General features: G+C 40.9%; 1 protein-coding gene across 3 annotated transcripts in view; it reads right to left on the reverse strand.

Annotated features, from left to right (window-relative positions):
- The window catches only part of LOC135528075 (helicase ARIP4-like), an 83533-nt gene that overhangs the window by 27073 nt on the left and 39176 nt on the right, over positions 1 to 17284 (reverse strand). For all 3 annotated transcript variants that reach the window (XM_064956849.1, XM_064956851.1, XM_064956852.1), the window contains 3 exons: positions 10121 to 10358; positions 8370 to 8506; positions 1871 to 2008 (listed from right to left, as the gene is read on the reverse strand). In XM_064956849.1, coding sequence (XP_064812921.1) covers positions 1871 to 2008; positions 8370 to 8506; positions 10121 to 10358 — 513 coding nt within the window. The remainder of the gene's footprint in view (positions 1 to 1870; positions 2009 to 8369; positions 8507 to 10120; positions 10359 to 17284) is intronic.

The raw sequence follows: 17284 nt of genomic DNA on the forward strand, positions 1-17284 counted from the left end.
CACTATATCATTTTTGGATAAAAAGACGTGCCCGTTTTAAGCGCAATATTTTGTCACAAAAAGATGCTCGACTATGCATATAATTGGTAGCTTTGGAAAGAAAACACTCTGACGTTTCCAGAACTGCAAAGATATTTTCTGTGCGTGCCCTAGAACGTGAGCTTCAGGCAAAACCAAGATGAGACGGCATCCAGGAAATGAGCAGGATTTTTGAGGCTCTTTTTTCCATTGTCTCCTTATATGGCTGTGAATGCGAGAGGAGTAAGTCTGCCCTTTCTGTCGTTTCCCCAAGGTGTCTGCAGCATTGTGACGTATTTGTAGGCATATCATTGGAAGATTTACCATAAGAGACCACATTTACCAGGTGTCCGCCCGGTGTCCTGCGCCGAAATTGGTGCGCAAAAGTCAGCTGCAAGTATTTTTCCACAGAATTCAGAGAAGAATGCAGGCTTCCACGAACGATATATCAATGAAGAGATATGTGAAAAAACACCTTGAGGATTGATTCCAAACAACGTTTGCCATGTTTCGGTCATTATGACTCGATATTATGGAGTTAATTCGGAAAAAGTTTGACGTTGTAGGTGACTGAATTTTCGGTTCGTTTCGGTAGCCAAATGTGATGTACAAAACGGAGCGATTTCTCCTACACACAGACGCTTTCAGGAAAAACTGCGCATTTGGTATGTAACTGAGAGTCTCCTCATTGAAAACATCCGAAGCTCTTCAAAGGTAAATGATTTTATTTATTTGGTTATCTGGTTTTTGTGAAAATGTTGCGTGCTAAATGCTACTCAAAATGCTAAGCTAGCTTAGCATACTCTTACACACATTAGTCAATTGCTATGGTTCAAAAGCATATTTTGAAAATCTGAGATGACAGTGTTGTTAAGAAAAGGCTAAGCTTGAGAGTAGGCGCATTATTTTCATTTTATTTGCGATTTTCAGAAATCGTTAACGTTACATTATGCTAATGAGCTTCAGGCTATAACTGTATACAGGTTTTTTCCATAGCCAAACGTGAACAAAACGGAGCGATTTGTCCTACACAAATAATATTTTTTTGAAAAACTGCACATTTGCTATGTAACTGAGAGTCTCTTCATTGAAAACATCCAAAGCTCTTCAAAGGTAAATGATTTTATTTATTTGGTTATCTGGTTTTTGTGAAAATGTTGCGTGCTAAATGCTACTCAAAATGCTAAGCTAGCTTAGCATACTCTTACACAAATTAGTGAATTGCTATGGTTCAAAAGCATAATTTGAAAATCTGAGATGACAGTGTTGTTAAGAAAAGGCTAAGCTTGAGAGTAGGCACATTATTTTCATTTTATTTGCGATTTTCAGAAATCGTTAACGTTACGTTATGCTAATGAGCCTGAGGCTTTAGTCACGATCCCGGATCCGGGATGGGGAGTTTCAAGAAGTTAACATGTGGAATTTGACTGTCATTATGACTCGTGACCACTGGTGTGACGGTAATACAGTCACCGTGACAGCCCTAGCCTCAGTTAACATGTGGAATTTGACTGTCATTACGACTCGTGACCACTGGTGTCGCGGTAATACGGTCACCATAACAGCCCTCGTCTCAGTTAACATGTGGAATTTGACTGTCATTATGACTCGTGACCACTGGTGTCGCGGTAATACGGTCACCGTAACAGCCCGAGTAACAACAAAATGTGGAATTTGACTGTCATTATGACTCGTGACCACTGGTGTCGCGGTAATACGGTCACCGCAACAGCCCTCGTCTCAGTTAACATGTGTAAGATATTGTATAATAATATGTCATGTGTGACAGACCCTGGGGCTTCTCTAGCTTGATGAGGGACACCAAACAGTCTCATAGTGACTGGGGACTCACCTTCTTTGGGCGAGTGTGATTCTGGGACCAGAGCTTTGGAGTCGTCTCCTCTGACGTTAGTGCTGCTGTTACTGGTGTCCAGGCAGATCACACGATCCTTTTTGGCCACGCTGGCAGACACACTCTGAGACAGATGTCCTGGAGGGGACAGAGGGAGAGATGCAGTAGTTAATCACCTGAGTGTGTTAAGTATCAACCAGTGAATCACTATACAGGGAGGAGGTGAGGGCCCTCGGAGTGTGGTGTCAGGAAAATAACCTCACACTCAACGTCAACAAAACTAAGGAGATGATTGTGGACTTCAGGAAACAGCAGAGGGAACACCCCCCTATCCACATCGATGGAACAGTACGTTTTAAGCACGTTTTAAGTTCCTCGGCATACACATCACAGACAAACTGAATTGGTCCACTCACACAGACAGCATCGTGAAGAAGGCGCAGCAGCGCCTCTTCAACCTCAGGAGGCTGAAAAAATTTGGCTTGTCACCAAAAGCACTCACAAACTTCTACAGATGCACAATCGAGAGCATCCTGGCGGGCTGTATCACCGCCTTGTACGGCAACTGCTCCGCCCTCAACCGTAAGGCTCTCCAGAGGGTAGTGAGGTCTGCACAACGCATCACCGGGGGCAAACTACCTGCCCTCCAGGACACCTACACCACCCGATGTTACAGGAAGGCCATAAAGATCATCAAGGACATCAACCACCCGAGCCACTGCCTGTTCACCCCGCTATCATCCAGAAGGCGAGGTCAGTACAGGTGCATCAAAGCTGGGACCGAGAGACTGAAAAACAGCTTCTATCTCAAGGCCATTAGACTGTTAAACAGCCACCACTAACATTGAGTGGCTGCTGCCAACACACTGACACTGACTCAACTCCAGCCACTTTAATAATGGGAATTGATGGGAAATGATGTAAATATATCACTAGACACTTTAAACAACGCTACCTTATATAATGTTACTTACCCTACATTATTCATCTCATATGCATACGTATATACTGTACTCTATATCATCGACTGTATCCTTATGTAATACATGTATCACTAGCCACTTTAACTATGCCACTTTGTTTACATACTCATCTCATATGTATATACTGTACTCGATACCATCTACTGTATCTTGCCTATGCTGCTCTGTACCATCACTCATTCATATATCCTTATGTACATATTCTTTATCCCCTTACACTTTGTATAAGACAGTAGTTTAGGGATTGTTAGTTAGATTACTTGTTGGTTATTACTGCATTGTCGGAACTAGAAGCACAAGCATTTCGCTACACTCACATTAACATCTGCTAACCATGTGTATGTGACAAATAAAATTTGATTTGATTTTTGATTTAATGATACACAGTATCAATCAAAAGTTTGGACACCTACTCATTCAAGGGTTTTTCTTTATTTTTTACATTGTAGAATAGTGAAGACATGAAAACTATGAAACACATATGGAATCATGTAGTAACCAAAAGTGTTTTAAACAAATCAGAACATATTTTAGATTCTTCAAAGTAGCCACCCTTGATGACAGCTTTACACACTCTTGGCCTTCCCTTCACCAGCTTTTCCCGGAATGCTTTTTTTTCTTGAAAGAGTTGCTGAGCACTTGTTGGCTGCTTTTAGTTCACTCTGTGGTCCAACTCATCCCAAAACATCTCAATTTGGTTGAGGTCGGGTGATTGTGGAGGACAGGTCATCTGATGCAGCACTTAATCACTGTCCTTATTGGTCAAATAGCCCTTACACAGCCTGGAGGTGTGTTGGGTCATTGTCCTGTTCGAAAATAAATGATAGTCCTACTAAGCGCAAACAAGATGGGATGGCGTATCGCTGCAGAATGCTATGGCATTCATGCTGGTTAAGAGTGCCTTGAATTCTAAATAAATCACTGACAGTGGTCACCAGCAAAGCACCCCCCACACCATAACACATGCTTCACGGTGGGAACTACACATGCAGAGATCATCCGTTCACCTACTCTGTGTCTCACAAAGACATGGCGGATGGAACAAAAAATCGAACATTTGGACTCATCAGAAAAATGAGAGATGTCCATTGCTCGTGCTTCTTGGCCCAAGCAAGTCTCTTCTCTCTGGTGTTTTTTAGTAGTGGTTTCTTTGCAGCAATTCGACTATGAAGGCCTGATTGAAGCAGTCTCCTCTGAACAGTTGATGTTGAGATGTGTCTGTTACTTCATTTATTTATTTGGTCTATAATTTCTGAGGCTGGTAATGTACTTATCCTCTGCAGCAGAGGTAACTCTGGGTCGTCCTTTCCTGTGGCAGTCCTCATGAGAGCCAGTTTCATCATAGCACTTTGTTTTGCGACTGCACTTGAAGAAACTTTCAAAGTTCTTGAAATTGTCTGGATTGACTGACCTCTATGTCTTAATTAAAGTAATAATAGACTGTCGTTTCTCTTTACTCATTTCAGCTGTTCTTGCCATAATATGGACGTGTCTTTTACCAAATAGAGATATCTTCTGCATACCACCCCTATCTTGTCACAACACAACTGATTGGCTTAAACGCATTAACCTCTTGAAACTAGAGGGCACTATTTTTTTATTTTTGGAAAAATAACGTAAACGGCCTATTTCTCAGGACCAGATGCTAGAATATGCATATAATTGACAGCTTAGGCTTCCTGCTGCTAGCTGGACATAATGCTATGCTAGGCTATCGATAACCTTACACAAACGCTTGTCTTGCTTTGGCTGTAAAGCAGAATTTCAAAATCTGTTTCACTTGTGATTTCATGAATATGAAAAATTTCAGTAATATTTTTAGACAGTTGCGCTATGCTAATTAGTGTAGTTGATGACAATTCTCCCAGATCTGGGATAGGTAGTTCCATGATTAAGGAAGGAAATTAAACAAATTAACGTTTAACAAGGCACACCTGTTAATTGAAATGCATTCCAGGTGACTACCTCACCTCAATGAAGCTAGTTGAGAGAATGCCAAGAGTGTGCAAAGTGGTCATCAAGGCAAAGGGTGGCTACTTTTAAGAATCTCAAAAACAAAATATATTTTTCATTTGTTTAACACTTTTTTGGTTATTACATGATTCCATGTGTGTTATTTCATAGTTTATTTCTTCACTATTATTCTACAATGTAGAAAATAGTTAAAATAAAGACAAGCCCTGGAATGAGTAGAGTAGATGTCCAATCTTTTATTAACCCATCCACCAACCCACTCTTCAGAGGACATATCTTTGCTTTTACAGCTTTTCTGCTACATATACATTTTACATATACATTGTATTTTTATATACAGCAATCACATAACAATACAATATTGAACATAAGGTCTTTAATCCCACCCCTCAGCCACTCTCAGCCCATCCCACCTATCACCATAGATCAATTGTACTGTGATGTTTAAAATATATTTTGAAACTTTCTAATCATGTAGTATCCACAGATTGTGAGCTAAAGATAAACACCTTTCCTACGAGTATTATTATACTATATATTGACTGACTATGGCTTTCCAAATTGCCGAACACTGCTATTTGTAAGTGAATGTTGTGATTTTTGAACCATTCCTGAACATGTGACCAGAAACAAGCTATACGTGGGCAATATCAGAACAAATGATGTAGTGATTCTGTCTCTTTGCAAAATAATCTACAGAGCTGAGATTGTTGTATGCCCCATATACAGGTGAAGTCAGAAGTTTACATACACTTTAGCCAACTACATTTAAACTCAGTTTTCACAATTCCTGACATTTAATCCAAGTAAAAATTCCCTCTTTTAGGTCAGCTAGGATAACAACTTTATTTTAAAAATGTGAAATGTCAGAAAAATAGAATAATGATTTATTTCAGCTTTTATTTCTTTCATCGCATTCCCAGTGGGTCAGAAGTTACCAAATACTAATTGAGTGTATGTTAGCATTGACTTTAAATTGTTTAACTTGCATCAAAGTTAGTAGCCTTCCACAAGCTTCCCACAATAAGTTGGGTGAATTTTGGCCCATTCCTCCTGACAGAGCTAGTGTAACTTGGTCAGGTTTGTAGGCCTCCTTGCTCACACACATTTTCAGTTCTGCCTACAAATTTTCTATAGGATTGAGGTCAGGGATTTGTGATGGCCACTAATACCTTGACTTTGTTGTCCTTAAGCCATTTTGCTACAACTTTGGAAGTATGCTTGGTGTCATTGTCCATTTGGAAGACCCATTTACGACCAAGCTTTAACGTACTGACTGGGGTGGCAGGGTAGCCAAGTGGTTAGAGAGTTGGACTAGTAACCGGAAGGTTCCAAGTTCAAATTCCCAAGCTGACAAGTTACAAGTCTGTCGTTCTGCCCCTGAACAGGCAGTTAACTTCTTGGATATAGGGGGCGCTATTTAAATTTTTGGATGAAAAACGTTCCCGTTTTAAACAAGATATTTTGTCACGAAAAGATGCTCGACTATGCATATAATTGACAGTTTTGGAAAGAAAACACTCTGACGTTTCCAAAACTGCAAAGATATTATCTGTGAGTGCCACAGAACTTATGTTACAGGCGAAACCCAGATAAAAATCCAATCAGGAAGTGCCGCATTTTTTGAAACAGCCTCATGCCAATGACTTCTTATATGGCTGTGAAGGAGCTAGGAGTCAACTTACGTTTTCCACGTTTTTCCCAAGGTGTCTGCAGCATCGTGATGTCTTTTTAGGCATTTCCATTGGAGAATGGCTGTAAGAGACCATATAGGGCGAGTGGACGCATGGTGTCTCCCGGAGAAAACGTTGCGTAAAATACCGAGGTAGCCATTTTTCCAATAGTTTCTTATGAGAAACCAACTGCCTCCACGGATATATTATTGAATACATATGTTAAAAACACTGAGGATGGATCCTAAACAACGTTTGCCGTGTTTCTGTCGATATTATGGAGCAAATTTTGAAAAAAGTTTGGCGTTATAGTTGAAGTATTTTCGATCGATTTCTCAGCCAAGCAGGATGAACAAACGTGACGTTTTTCGCCTACAAAAATATTATTTTTGGAAAAAAGTAACATTTGCTATCTAACTGGGAGTCTCTTGAGTGAAAGCATCTGAAGTTCTTCAAAGGTAAATGATTTAATTTGGTTGCTTTTCTTATTTTTGTGAAAATGTTGCCTGCTGCCAGCACAGCCGAGCATAGCATTATGCCATGCTAAACTTACACAAATGCTTGTCGAGAGTTGGCTGTAACGCATATTTTGAAAATCTGAGATGACAGTGTTGTTAACAAAAGGCTAAGCTTGTGTTTAAATATATTTATTTCATTTCATTTGCGATTTTCATGAATAGAAAAAGTTGCGTTATGGTAATGCACTTGAGGCTATGATTACGCTCCCGGATACGGGATTGCTCGTCGCTAGAGTTTAACCCACTGTTCCTAGGCCATCATTGAAAATAAGAATTTGTTCTTAACTGACTTGCCTAGTTAAATAAAGGTAAAAAAAATGTCTTGATATGTTGCTTCAATATATTCACATAATTTTCCTCTCTCACGATACCATCTATTTTGTGAAGTGCTGGAAGTGGAAAACCATTTTGGGTTTTAGTATAACTTATGTATGAGTGAAGCCTTAAGTGAGAGGTTTAAAAGCTTTAATATTTAATAATTTTAGCCCCCCCCAAAAACTCACATTCATTATATAAATAGGCACGTTTAATTTTGTCTGGCTTAGCATTCCAAATAAAATGAAATATGTTTTTCTTATATGTATTAAAAATTAACTCTTTGATCATATCACAATGTGATTTTTCCATAAATAGACAAGTATTAACTATTGATGGTTGCAGAATCTTATCTATTTTTGCTAACTTTCTATTGAAATTGATTGTGGTAAATTCATTATTATTTTTTGAGATATGAATATCAAGTATGTCTACTTCACCATCCGCCCATTTTATTGGTAAACTACAAGGTGGTGTCATTTTATGATCCAATACGTAATATGGTACATTTGTCATAATTAGGTTTTAGTCCAGAGAGGCTAGAAAAGTGATCAAGTTCTTCAAGGAGACTGTGCAGGGATCCAGATTGAAGACTTAAGAAATAACTTGAGTCATCGGCATACATTCACACTTGTTTTTATCCCCTGGATTTCTAACCCCTTGATGTTCTTGTTGGATCTCATTTTAATAGCAGCAGTTCAATGGCCATAATAAATAGATATGGAGACAATGGACAGCCTTGCTATACTCCTCTTGAAGCTCAAAACGTTGAAGTAACTATTATTTACTATTTTACACCTGGGGATGCTGTACATAACTCTTAAAATTAAAGTAATCCAGGCATTTATATATAAATTCTAGTCGTACTTTATAAAACGCCTTTTCAAAATCTGCTATGAAGACCAGGCCTGGTATCTTCTATTATGATACTACAATAATATTATACTTAAAGAGTAGAGTAATTCAAGACAAAAATATTTCTGATTTGACACTACAGCTATCAATTATGTGTGTTTGTGTGTGTGTCTGTCTTCACCTGGTGTGTACTCAGGTAGCAGGACCACAGGGACGTGCCCTTCCTTCCTTTGCTGTTCCAGCCTCTGCCGCCTCTCCAGCTCCTCCTGCTGGGCAGCTTTGGTCACCGCCTCCAACTGCTGCTCCCTCAGTAGCTTTCTACATCACATAGAGGAATAGAGAGAGACAAGACAGAGAGAGAGAGAGACAGAGAGGGATGGAGAAGGAGAAGAGAGAGCTCATAATAGGCACCAGGCACCCATCTCTGTTATAAGGCCAACAGACTGACTAGACCGAGCCAGATCGCATGGGGATATACATTACTAATGTTCTATGTGTTCCTTTGTGTGTATCTATATATCTGTGTTTGTTTGTGTGTGTGCATGCATGTATGCATGTATATGTATCTCATTCCTAAATCATGGGCAATAATATAGAGTTGATCCCCCCTTTGCTGCTATAACAGCCTCCCCTCTTCTGGGAAGACTTTCCACTAGATGTTGAAACATTGCTGCGGCGACTTGCTTTCATTAAGCCACAAGAGCATTAGTGAAGTCGGCCACTGATGTTGGGCGATTAGGCCTGGCTCGCCAGTCAAGTTCTTCCACACCGATCGGCAAATAAGTTCTGTATGGACCTCGCTTGTGCACGGGGGCATTGGCATGCTGAAACAGGAAAGGGCCTTCCCCAAACTGTTGCCAAAACATTGGAAGCACAAAATTGTCTAGAATGTTATTCGATGCTGTAGCGTTAAGATTTCCCTTCACTGGAACGAAGGGGCCTTGCCCAAACCATGAAAAACAGCCCCAGACCATTATTACTCATCCACCAAACTTTACAGTTGGCAATATTAATTCGGGCAGGTAGCATTCTACTGGAATCTACCAAACCCAGATCCATGTGTCGGACTGCCAGATGGTGAAGCGTGATTCATCACTTCAGAGAACACGTTTCCACTGCTCCAATGGAGTCCAATGGAGGCGAGCTTTACACCACTCCAGCCGACGCTTGGCATTGCGCATGGCGACCTTAGGCTTGTGTGTAGCTGCTCGGCCATGGAAACCCATTTCATGAAGCACCCGACGAACAGTCCTTGTGCTGACATTGCTTCCAGAGGCAGTTTGGAACTCAGTAGTGAGTGTCGTTCCTAGATGTTTCCACTTCACAATAACAGCACTTACAGTTGACCGGGGCAGCTCTAGCATTGATGAACTGACTTGTTGGAAAGGTAGCATCCTATTATAGTGCCACATTGAAAGTCACTGAGCTCTTCAGTAGGGGCCATTCTACTGCCAATGTTTGTCTATGGAGAAGGCATGGCTGTGTGCTTGATTTATACACCTGTCAGAAAATGCCAAATCCTCTCATTTGAAGGGGTGTACACATACTTTTGGTCAAGTAAACATATCTCTGCATGTGCGTGTGAGTGAGAGTGAGAGAGAGCTGTAATACTGTAATAAACACTGGGGAAATAATCCCACTCATGGCAGCATGATTGACTTGTTGCCAGACTGAGTAATACAGAGATATTCTACTTAGAGCCTTCATAGTGAGCCCTCTCTAAGGAAAATCAATAAGACAGAACGCTAGATAGTGCAAGAGAACACAGTTGAAGATACACTACGTGTGCTGTATGGATAGATGATAAAGAGTTAAAGAATTAATGGTTAAATATCACCATTCATTGCCTCTTTGAAGCTGGTTAAGGGCTTATATTAGATGTTGTTCTCTATATCTGTGAGTTTGGATGTTTTCAGAGGTCAGGGGTCATACCTGATGTTCCTCCTCATGTGTGCAGGTTTGTTAGAGTGGGACCTCTTCTTGGTTCCACTCAGGGACTGCGAGGGAATTTGGTTCTCAGGCCGTGAGGACGGTCGAGAGTGGGGCTGTGTTAAGGGGTGGGACGGCGTCTCCCCCGAGGCTGAGGTAGATGGGGGGGTGCACTGCCATCCCGCAGAGTCCCCTCCCTGTGCTTCATTCCCCGAGCTGAAGGGAGCGGTATGAGGCTGGTCTGTAAAGAGAGACAGAGGGGGAAGGGTGTAATTATTGGTATACAAAACATAAATCAATTCAAATAAATGTTGATTGAAAACCTATAAAAAAGGTATGCTGTATATCAGTGGATCCTAACTGCAGCCCTTGAGTACCCCCAACTGCACACAGTTTTATTGTCACCCTGGACATAAAATACAGACTGAACTCATTGAGGGCCTGATGATTAGTTGACTTGTTGAATCAGGTATGCTTGTCCAGGGTACTCGAGGACTGGAGTTGTATATAACAGGCATGGATTGCTCCATCACTGAAGGTAAAAACGGATTCAAGAACAGTTAAAAATTAAAACTGAGCCAGAGGGATTGATATAAAAGATCCGTTGAGACACACTTTTTTTTGTGGTTAACAGGGAGTGACTGGGCCAGAGTTGGATACAAACCTGTCTGGCCCTGCCTCCAGACTGGAGACACTGAACTAGATCTGGGGTGCTTATGTAAGTGCTAATAAATATGGAGAGCTTATGAAACCCTCACCACTGGGGCTATGAGCAGGTGTTTCTGGCTCTCTATGCGGCTGGAAAGAGTGACAAACAAGGTTGGGGAGGAAACCAAGGTTATGGCCCACATCAACAGCCCTCTCAGTATGATCCACATACATCTCTCCACTGTCACATTGTAGCCAACACTGACATGCTCAATGCAACCTAATACAGCTCAACCAAGCCCCACCTCGTCATATATTCATAACCCTAGACTTATTCCACATTTTGTTGTGTTACAGGCTGAATAAAAATAAAATGGATGAAATAGATTCTACCTCAGAGATCTACAGACAGTTCCTTGGACTTCATGGTATAGTTTCTGCTCTGACATGCACTGTCAAGCTTATATAAACAAGTGTGTTTCTTTTCAAACATGTCCAAACAATTTAATTGGCCACAGGTGGACTCCAATCACGTTGTAGTTACAGTTGAAGTCAGAAGTCTACACACACACACACACACACACACACACCTTAGCCAAATACATTTAAACTCAGTTTTTCACAATTTCTGACATTTAATCCTACTAACAATTCCCTGTCGTGGGTCAGCTAGGATCACCACTTTATTTTAAGAATGTGAAATGTTAGAATAATAGTAGAGAGAATGATTATTTCAGCTTCTATTTCTTTAATCACATTCCCAGTGGGTCAGACATTTACATACACTCAATTAATATTGGTAGCATTGCCTTCAAATTGTTTAACTTGGGTCAAACTTTTCGGGTAGCCTGCCACAAGCTTCCCACAATAAGTTGGGTGAATTTTGGCCCATTCCTCCTGACAGAGCTGGTGTAACTGAGTCAGGTTTGAAGGCCTCCTTGCTCGCATATAAGATTGAGGTTAGGGCTTTGTGATGGCCACTCCAATACCTTGATTTTGTTGTCCTTAAGCCATTTTGCCACAACGTTGGAAGTATGCTTGGGGTCATTGTCCATCTGGAAGACCCATATGTGACCAAACTTTAACTTCCTGACTGATGTTTTGAGACGTTGCTTCAAAATATCCACATTTTCTCCCTTCATGATGCCATCTATTTTGTGAAGTGCACCAGTCGCTCCTGCAGCAAAGCACCCCCACAACATGATGCTGCCACCCCTGTGCTTCAAGGTTGGGATGGTGTTCTTCGGCTTGCAAGTCTCCCCCCTTTTCCTCCAAACATAATGACGGTCATTATGGCTAAACAGTTCTATTTTTGTTTCATCAGACCAGAGGACATTTCTCCAAAAAGTACCATCTTTGTCCACATGTACAGTTGCAAACTGCAGTCTGGCTTTTTTTATGGCGGTTTTGGAGCAGTGGCTTCTTCCTTGAGTGGCCTTTCAGGTTGTGTCGATATAGGACTCCTTTTACTGTGGATATAGATACTTTTGTACCGGTGTTCTCCAACATCTTCACAAGGTCCTTTGCTGTTGTTCTGGGATTGATTTGCACTTTTTGCACCAAAGTATGTTCATCGCTAGGAGACAGAACGCATCTTCTTCTGAAGCGGTAAGACAGCTGCGTGGTCCCTTGGTGTTTATACTTGCATACTATTGGTTTGTACAGATGAACATGGTGCCTTCAGGTATTTGGAAATTGCTCCCAAGGATGAACCAGACTTGTGGAGGTCTACAATTCTTTTTCTAAGGTCTTGGCTGATTTATTTTGATTTTCCCCATGATGTCAAGCAAAGAGGCACTGAGTTTGAAGGTAGGCCTTGAAATACATCCACAGGTACACCTCCAAATAACTATAATGATGGAAATCAGCCTATCAGAAGCTTCTAAAGCCATGACATACTTTTCTGGAATTTTCCAAGCTGTTTATTAAAGGCACAGTCAACTCACTGGAATTGTGATACAGTGAACTTTAAGGGAAATAATCTGTCTGTAAACAATTGTTGGAAAAAATACTGCAAAGTAGATGTCCTAACTTGCCAAAACTATAGTTTGTTAACAATACATTTGTGGAGTGGTTGAAAAACGAGTTTTAATGACTCCAACCTAAGTGTATGTAAACTTCCAACTTCAACTGTACATCAATGACGATCAAAGGAAATTGGAGCTCAATTTGGTCATAGCAAATATTTAAATCAGATATTTCGGGATTTCATTTTTTAATGCATTTTATAATATTTCTAAAAACATGTTTTCACTTTGTCACAGTGTGTTAATGGGTAACAGGAAAAAAAATGCAATCCATTTTGCATTCAGACTAACACAACAAAATGTGGGGTATGAATCATTTCTGAATACTTTCACTGTATATGGCTCTTTTACCTACCTATAAGCCCAGCTTGTCACTTAAGCTTGACCCAGTCCTGTATTGTCCTGTCCTGCTCAGATCCACATACACAATTTTCAACCAGAAAAACATCACTGCCCCACACTGACAGCTATTAGCATAGACAACCTTTGAACCCAGACTGACCCAACAGCACATCAGTCAGAACAGAACATCCATCTTGGGCCAAGTTTGGTCCAGTCCAGCCAGACTACTCTATCTCAGAACCAGACTCCAAGGGCAGAGTGGTGAGGCAGTAACACCTGGAGCTTGTTTCGTTTCACTGAGCAGGTGTCTAAAATGGCACCCTATTCCTTATATACACTGCACTACTTTTGACCAAAGCCCTATGTGGGTCCTTCTCAAAAGTAGTACACTAGATAGGGATCAAGGTGAAACCTTCATGAAAACCCAGCCAGGAAAGCCTCCAACTAAAACATGATGAACATTCAAAAGAGAGAAAAGGCAAAACAGGAAGAAAAGTAATTTATATAATGCAGACAGAGGCTGGTGGTGAGCCAATAGAGTAGAAAAACAAATGACATGAAACGCCCTCTCCGACTAACCATCTACAAAACGACCTCTTTGCTCTGAATTCAGGTCCATTAACATCCAAAACAGTCCCATTGTGACCTCTGTCATATTGGTTTTACAAACCAATTTAACAACATAAATAATACAGAGCTTATTGAAAGGTTGGTCACAAAACCCTAATATGAAAAGAGGTATTCAACCCATTTTAAAAAGGGATACATTATGTAATCCAGGAGGTTGTCAAAAGGCTGTGTACATATTTTTGTACTTTATCCTTCAAGCCCAGGGGTAATTTCTCTCTCTGGGACGGAACATAGACTAAAGTGACCTTTCTGTAGGAAGCAAACCCTTTGCCAGTTTATCAGTCTTGCTCTTCATCACCGGTCACTCCCACCTCCCTGCACTGGGTCATATTTGTTACAAAACACATTGAAACATGTAGGGAATACCTGAACATGTCAAAAATAAAACAATTCATTTTTGTTTTCCGTTGCGAGAAGTAAAAACATTTTCTGTTGCATGCCCTAATCAATGTAACCCTGGCGTAAGTGCCAGGAGCAAGCCCTTCCAAAAGGAGACTGCTACTGAAAAAACATTAAACATTTCAAAAAGGTTACAAGCCAAGGAGACAGATTAAAATTCAGACCATTTTACACACGCTCTTATCCAGAGAGACTTACAGCAGTGATTGCATACATTGATACTTTCGAACCCACAACTCTGGCGTTGCAAGCGCCATGCTCTACCAACTCGTCCCGGAGTCGCCTCCACTCCTCCCCTTCCCACTACCGTAAAGGACAGTTACATAACAGATTCCTGAAATGCCTTATGATGATTCACATCCATACAGCACAGACAGAGCACAGGTTACAGTCAGAAAGTGAGGGTGGGGGAAATCACTGGCTGAGGGGGGGTGAGAGTGAGAGAATGTTCTTCAGTGACAGTGAGAAGTATCAGAATGCACTTCTAGGGAGTGTGTGTGTGTGTGTGTGGGGGGGGGGGTAAATCAAACAGTCACAAATAGCTATGTATGGGACGAAAGGGTAATTCATTGACTTGTCTTCCTGATTTTGGTTCCAGAAATAACTCCCTTACCAGTGAAAAAACTCTGACCCTTATGCAACAGCTGGGACTAAGCCTATTAATAGCTAGGTCAGCTTTGATTATCAAGATCCTAAAGTACACCCCAACACCAAGAGAAAACCAGGGGGTGATTTAGGATGGTAGTTTAGTGTGGGTTATGTTCAGCCTTGTACCATGTAAACCAGGGATGAGCAACTGGCGGCTGTTTTTGTAGGCCTGCTAATCAATACCACCCCCCCACAAAAATTATTTGTAAAATGTTTTAAATACATATATTTTTCAAAATATTTTTGGGAACTCAATTGGGGTCTCAAGAATAGTAGAATGCGCAAGGTACAATTCCGAAATGTGGCTGTGAAAAAAAAAATGGTCAGTCACTCAATTAGCCCATGTCAGCTAACATTTTTTAGATGAGATAGCTGGCTAGACTATTTAACCAAACTTGTAGTAATCATGGTTGAATTACTGACCAGGGGAACCTCATTGATTTTGCAAGTCACTCTCACTCAGATTTGGAAAAATGTGTCGACGGTGCAGGAAATTTGCTTTAAAACTACAAATTGAGTGAATTTCCCTTAGGGCCCCCAAAAGGCTAGGGACAGCTCTGACTGCATGTGGTTATAGATGTGGGTATGCAGACCCGCGAGCCACTGTGGCCCCTCATGAGGAGCTCAGATTTTTTGTGGCCCCCACCCCAATCAAAGTTGTAGACCAAAGCCTCATCAGGCCAAGTTAAGGTAGCCAGCATCCAAACAACAATTTGAACAGCAATCAATCACACTCAGTGGGTAGTTTATTAGGTACACGATCATGTTCATGAACATGGATTGCTCCTACAGACAGTGTGTCATGTGGAAAACAAAAACAGACAAATAATGGCACAGTACAACAACGGCATCTCAGAAGGCACAACTAATCGATCCTTGTGCTGGGCATTCAACCTCATCAAGCAACATACGTCATCAGAGTGGGCAACAGAACATTGTACTGTCTACGCTCGGTTGGTTGAAACTGTTAGAGCTAGGGCTACTTTTTTCAACATTTTGTTAAAAATCGCTCAACATTTCAACATCCTGCTACTCATGCCAGGAATATAGTATATGCATATGATTAGTATGTGTGGATAGAAAACACTGACGTTTCTAAAACTGGTTAAATGATGTCTGTGACTATAACAGAACGTGTTTCGTGGTCAAAATCCCAAGGAAACCTGATCACAAAATCGACGAAGAAAAAAATCAATCCGCCAGTCTCTGTATTGTCTATTGCCAGGTATAATAGATAGCGACCGACTTACAGTTCCTACAGCTTCCACACGATGTCGCCAGTGTTGTGAATTCTATGCAGGTAAATCCTTGGTCATATGAGTAATAGGCACATCCTGTGGTACAGTCTCCCGGAGGAAGTGATGAAAAGGGGAAACTGGAGTACGATTTCCAAACTTTCTCCTATTGAATACAGATCACTCCGTGATCAATTTGATCGTTTATTAACGTTTACTAATACCTAAAGTTGGATTACAGAAGTAGTTTGAAGTGTTTTGTCAAGGTTTATAGGCAACTTTTTTAATTTATAAAAATAACGTTGCGTTTAGAAAGTGTTTTTCCCTGGATCACACAGTCTTCATAAATGGACATTTTGGGTATACAAGGACCGATTTAATCGAAGAAAAAGACCCAATTGTGATGTTTATGGGACATATAGGAGTGCCAACAAAGACGCTCGTCAAAGGTAATCAATGTTTTATATTTTATTTCTGAGTTTTGTGTAGCGCCGGCTACGCTAATTCTTTTGTTTACGTCCCCTTCAGGTATTTCGGGGTGTTGCATGCTATCAGATAATAGCTTCACATGCTTTCGCCGAAAAGCATTTTAAAAATCTGACTTGTTGCCTAGATTCACAACGAGTGTAGCTTCAATTGAGTACCCTGCATATGTGTTTTAATGAACGTTTGGGTTTTAACGAGTGCTATTAGCATTTGGCGTAGCGCATTTGCATTTATTGTTGGCAAGGTGGGACACTAGCGTGTCGGGTGGGCCAATTAAATCGAATATACTCACAACTAAAGTTTTGTTGCTAAGGATTCCACGATGCGGTTAGCCTTCATGGCTGGCAAGTTTGTGTGGGTTCCGCGAGTTATAGCTGGCTGTACTATAGACACCTGTCGTCATGGGAAAGACTCATTGTTATCTTTTCGTAAAAAAACTGGTTGCAGTAAAGAGCCAATCTGGATACTAAGCAGATCCCGAGGGAAATCGACTAGTACAAACAGCTTTACGCTATGGAGGGACAACATAATCCATCATGGAAAGATCTTTAACCCAATTAAAAAAAAGAAAAACAGATTAATCTACAGACACAGATGATTTACTTACTGTTGAAATAGAGGCTAGTGCTCTGGCTAAAATCAATGCAACACTGGAAAGGTTGTGTGAGGAGGTAGGAGGGCTGAGGGGGAGTTTGGAGATTAGCCAGAGTAAAATTCTCACGCTTAAAACCTCTTCCAGCTCCCCCCTAATT

The sequence above is a fragment of the Oncorhynchus masou genome, chromosome 33, assembly GCF_036934945.1.
Source record: "Oncorhynchus masou masou isolate Uvic2021 chromosome 33, UVic_Omas_1.1, whole genome shotgun sequence".
In the NCBI taxonomy this organism is placed as follows: domain Eukaryota; kingdom Metazoa; phylum Chordata; class Actinopteri; order Salmoniformes; family Salmonidae; genus Oncorhynchus; species Oncorhynchus masou.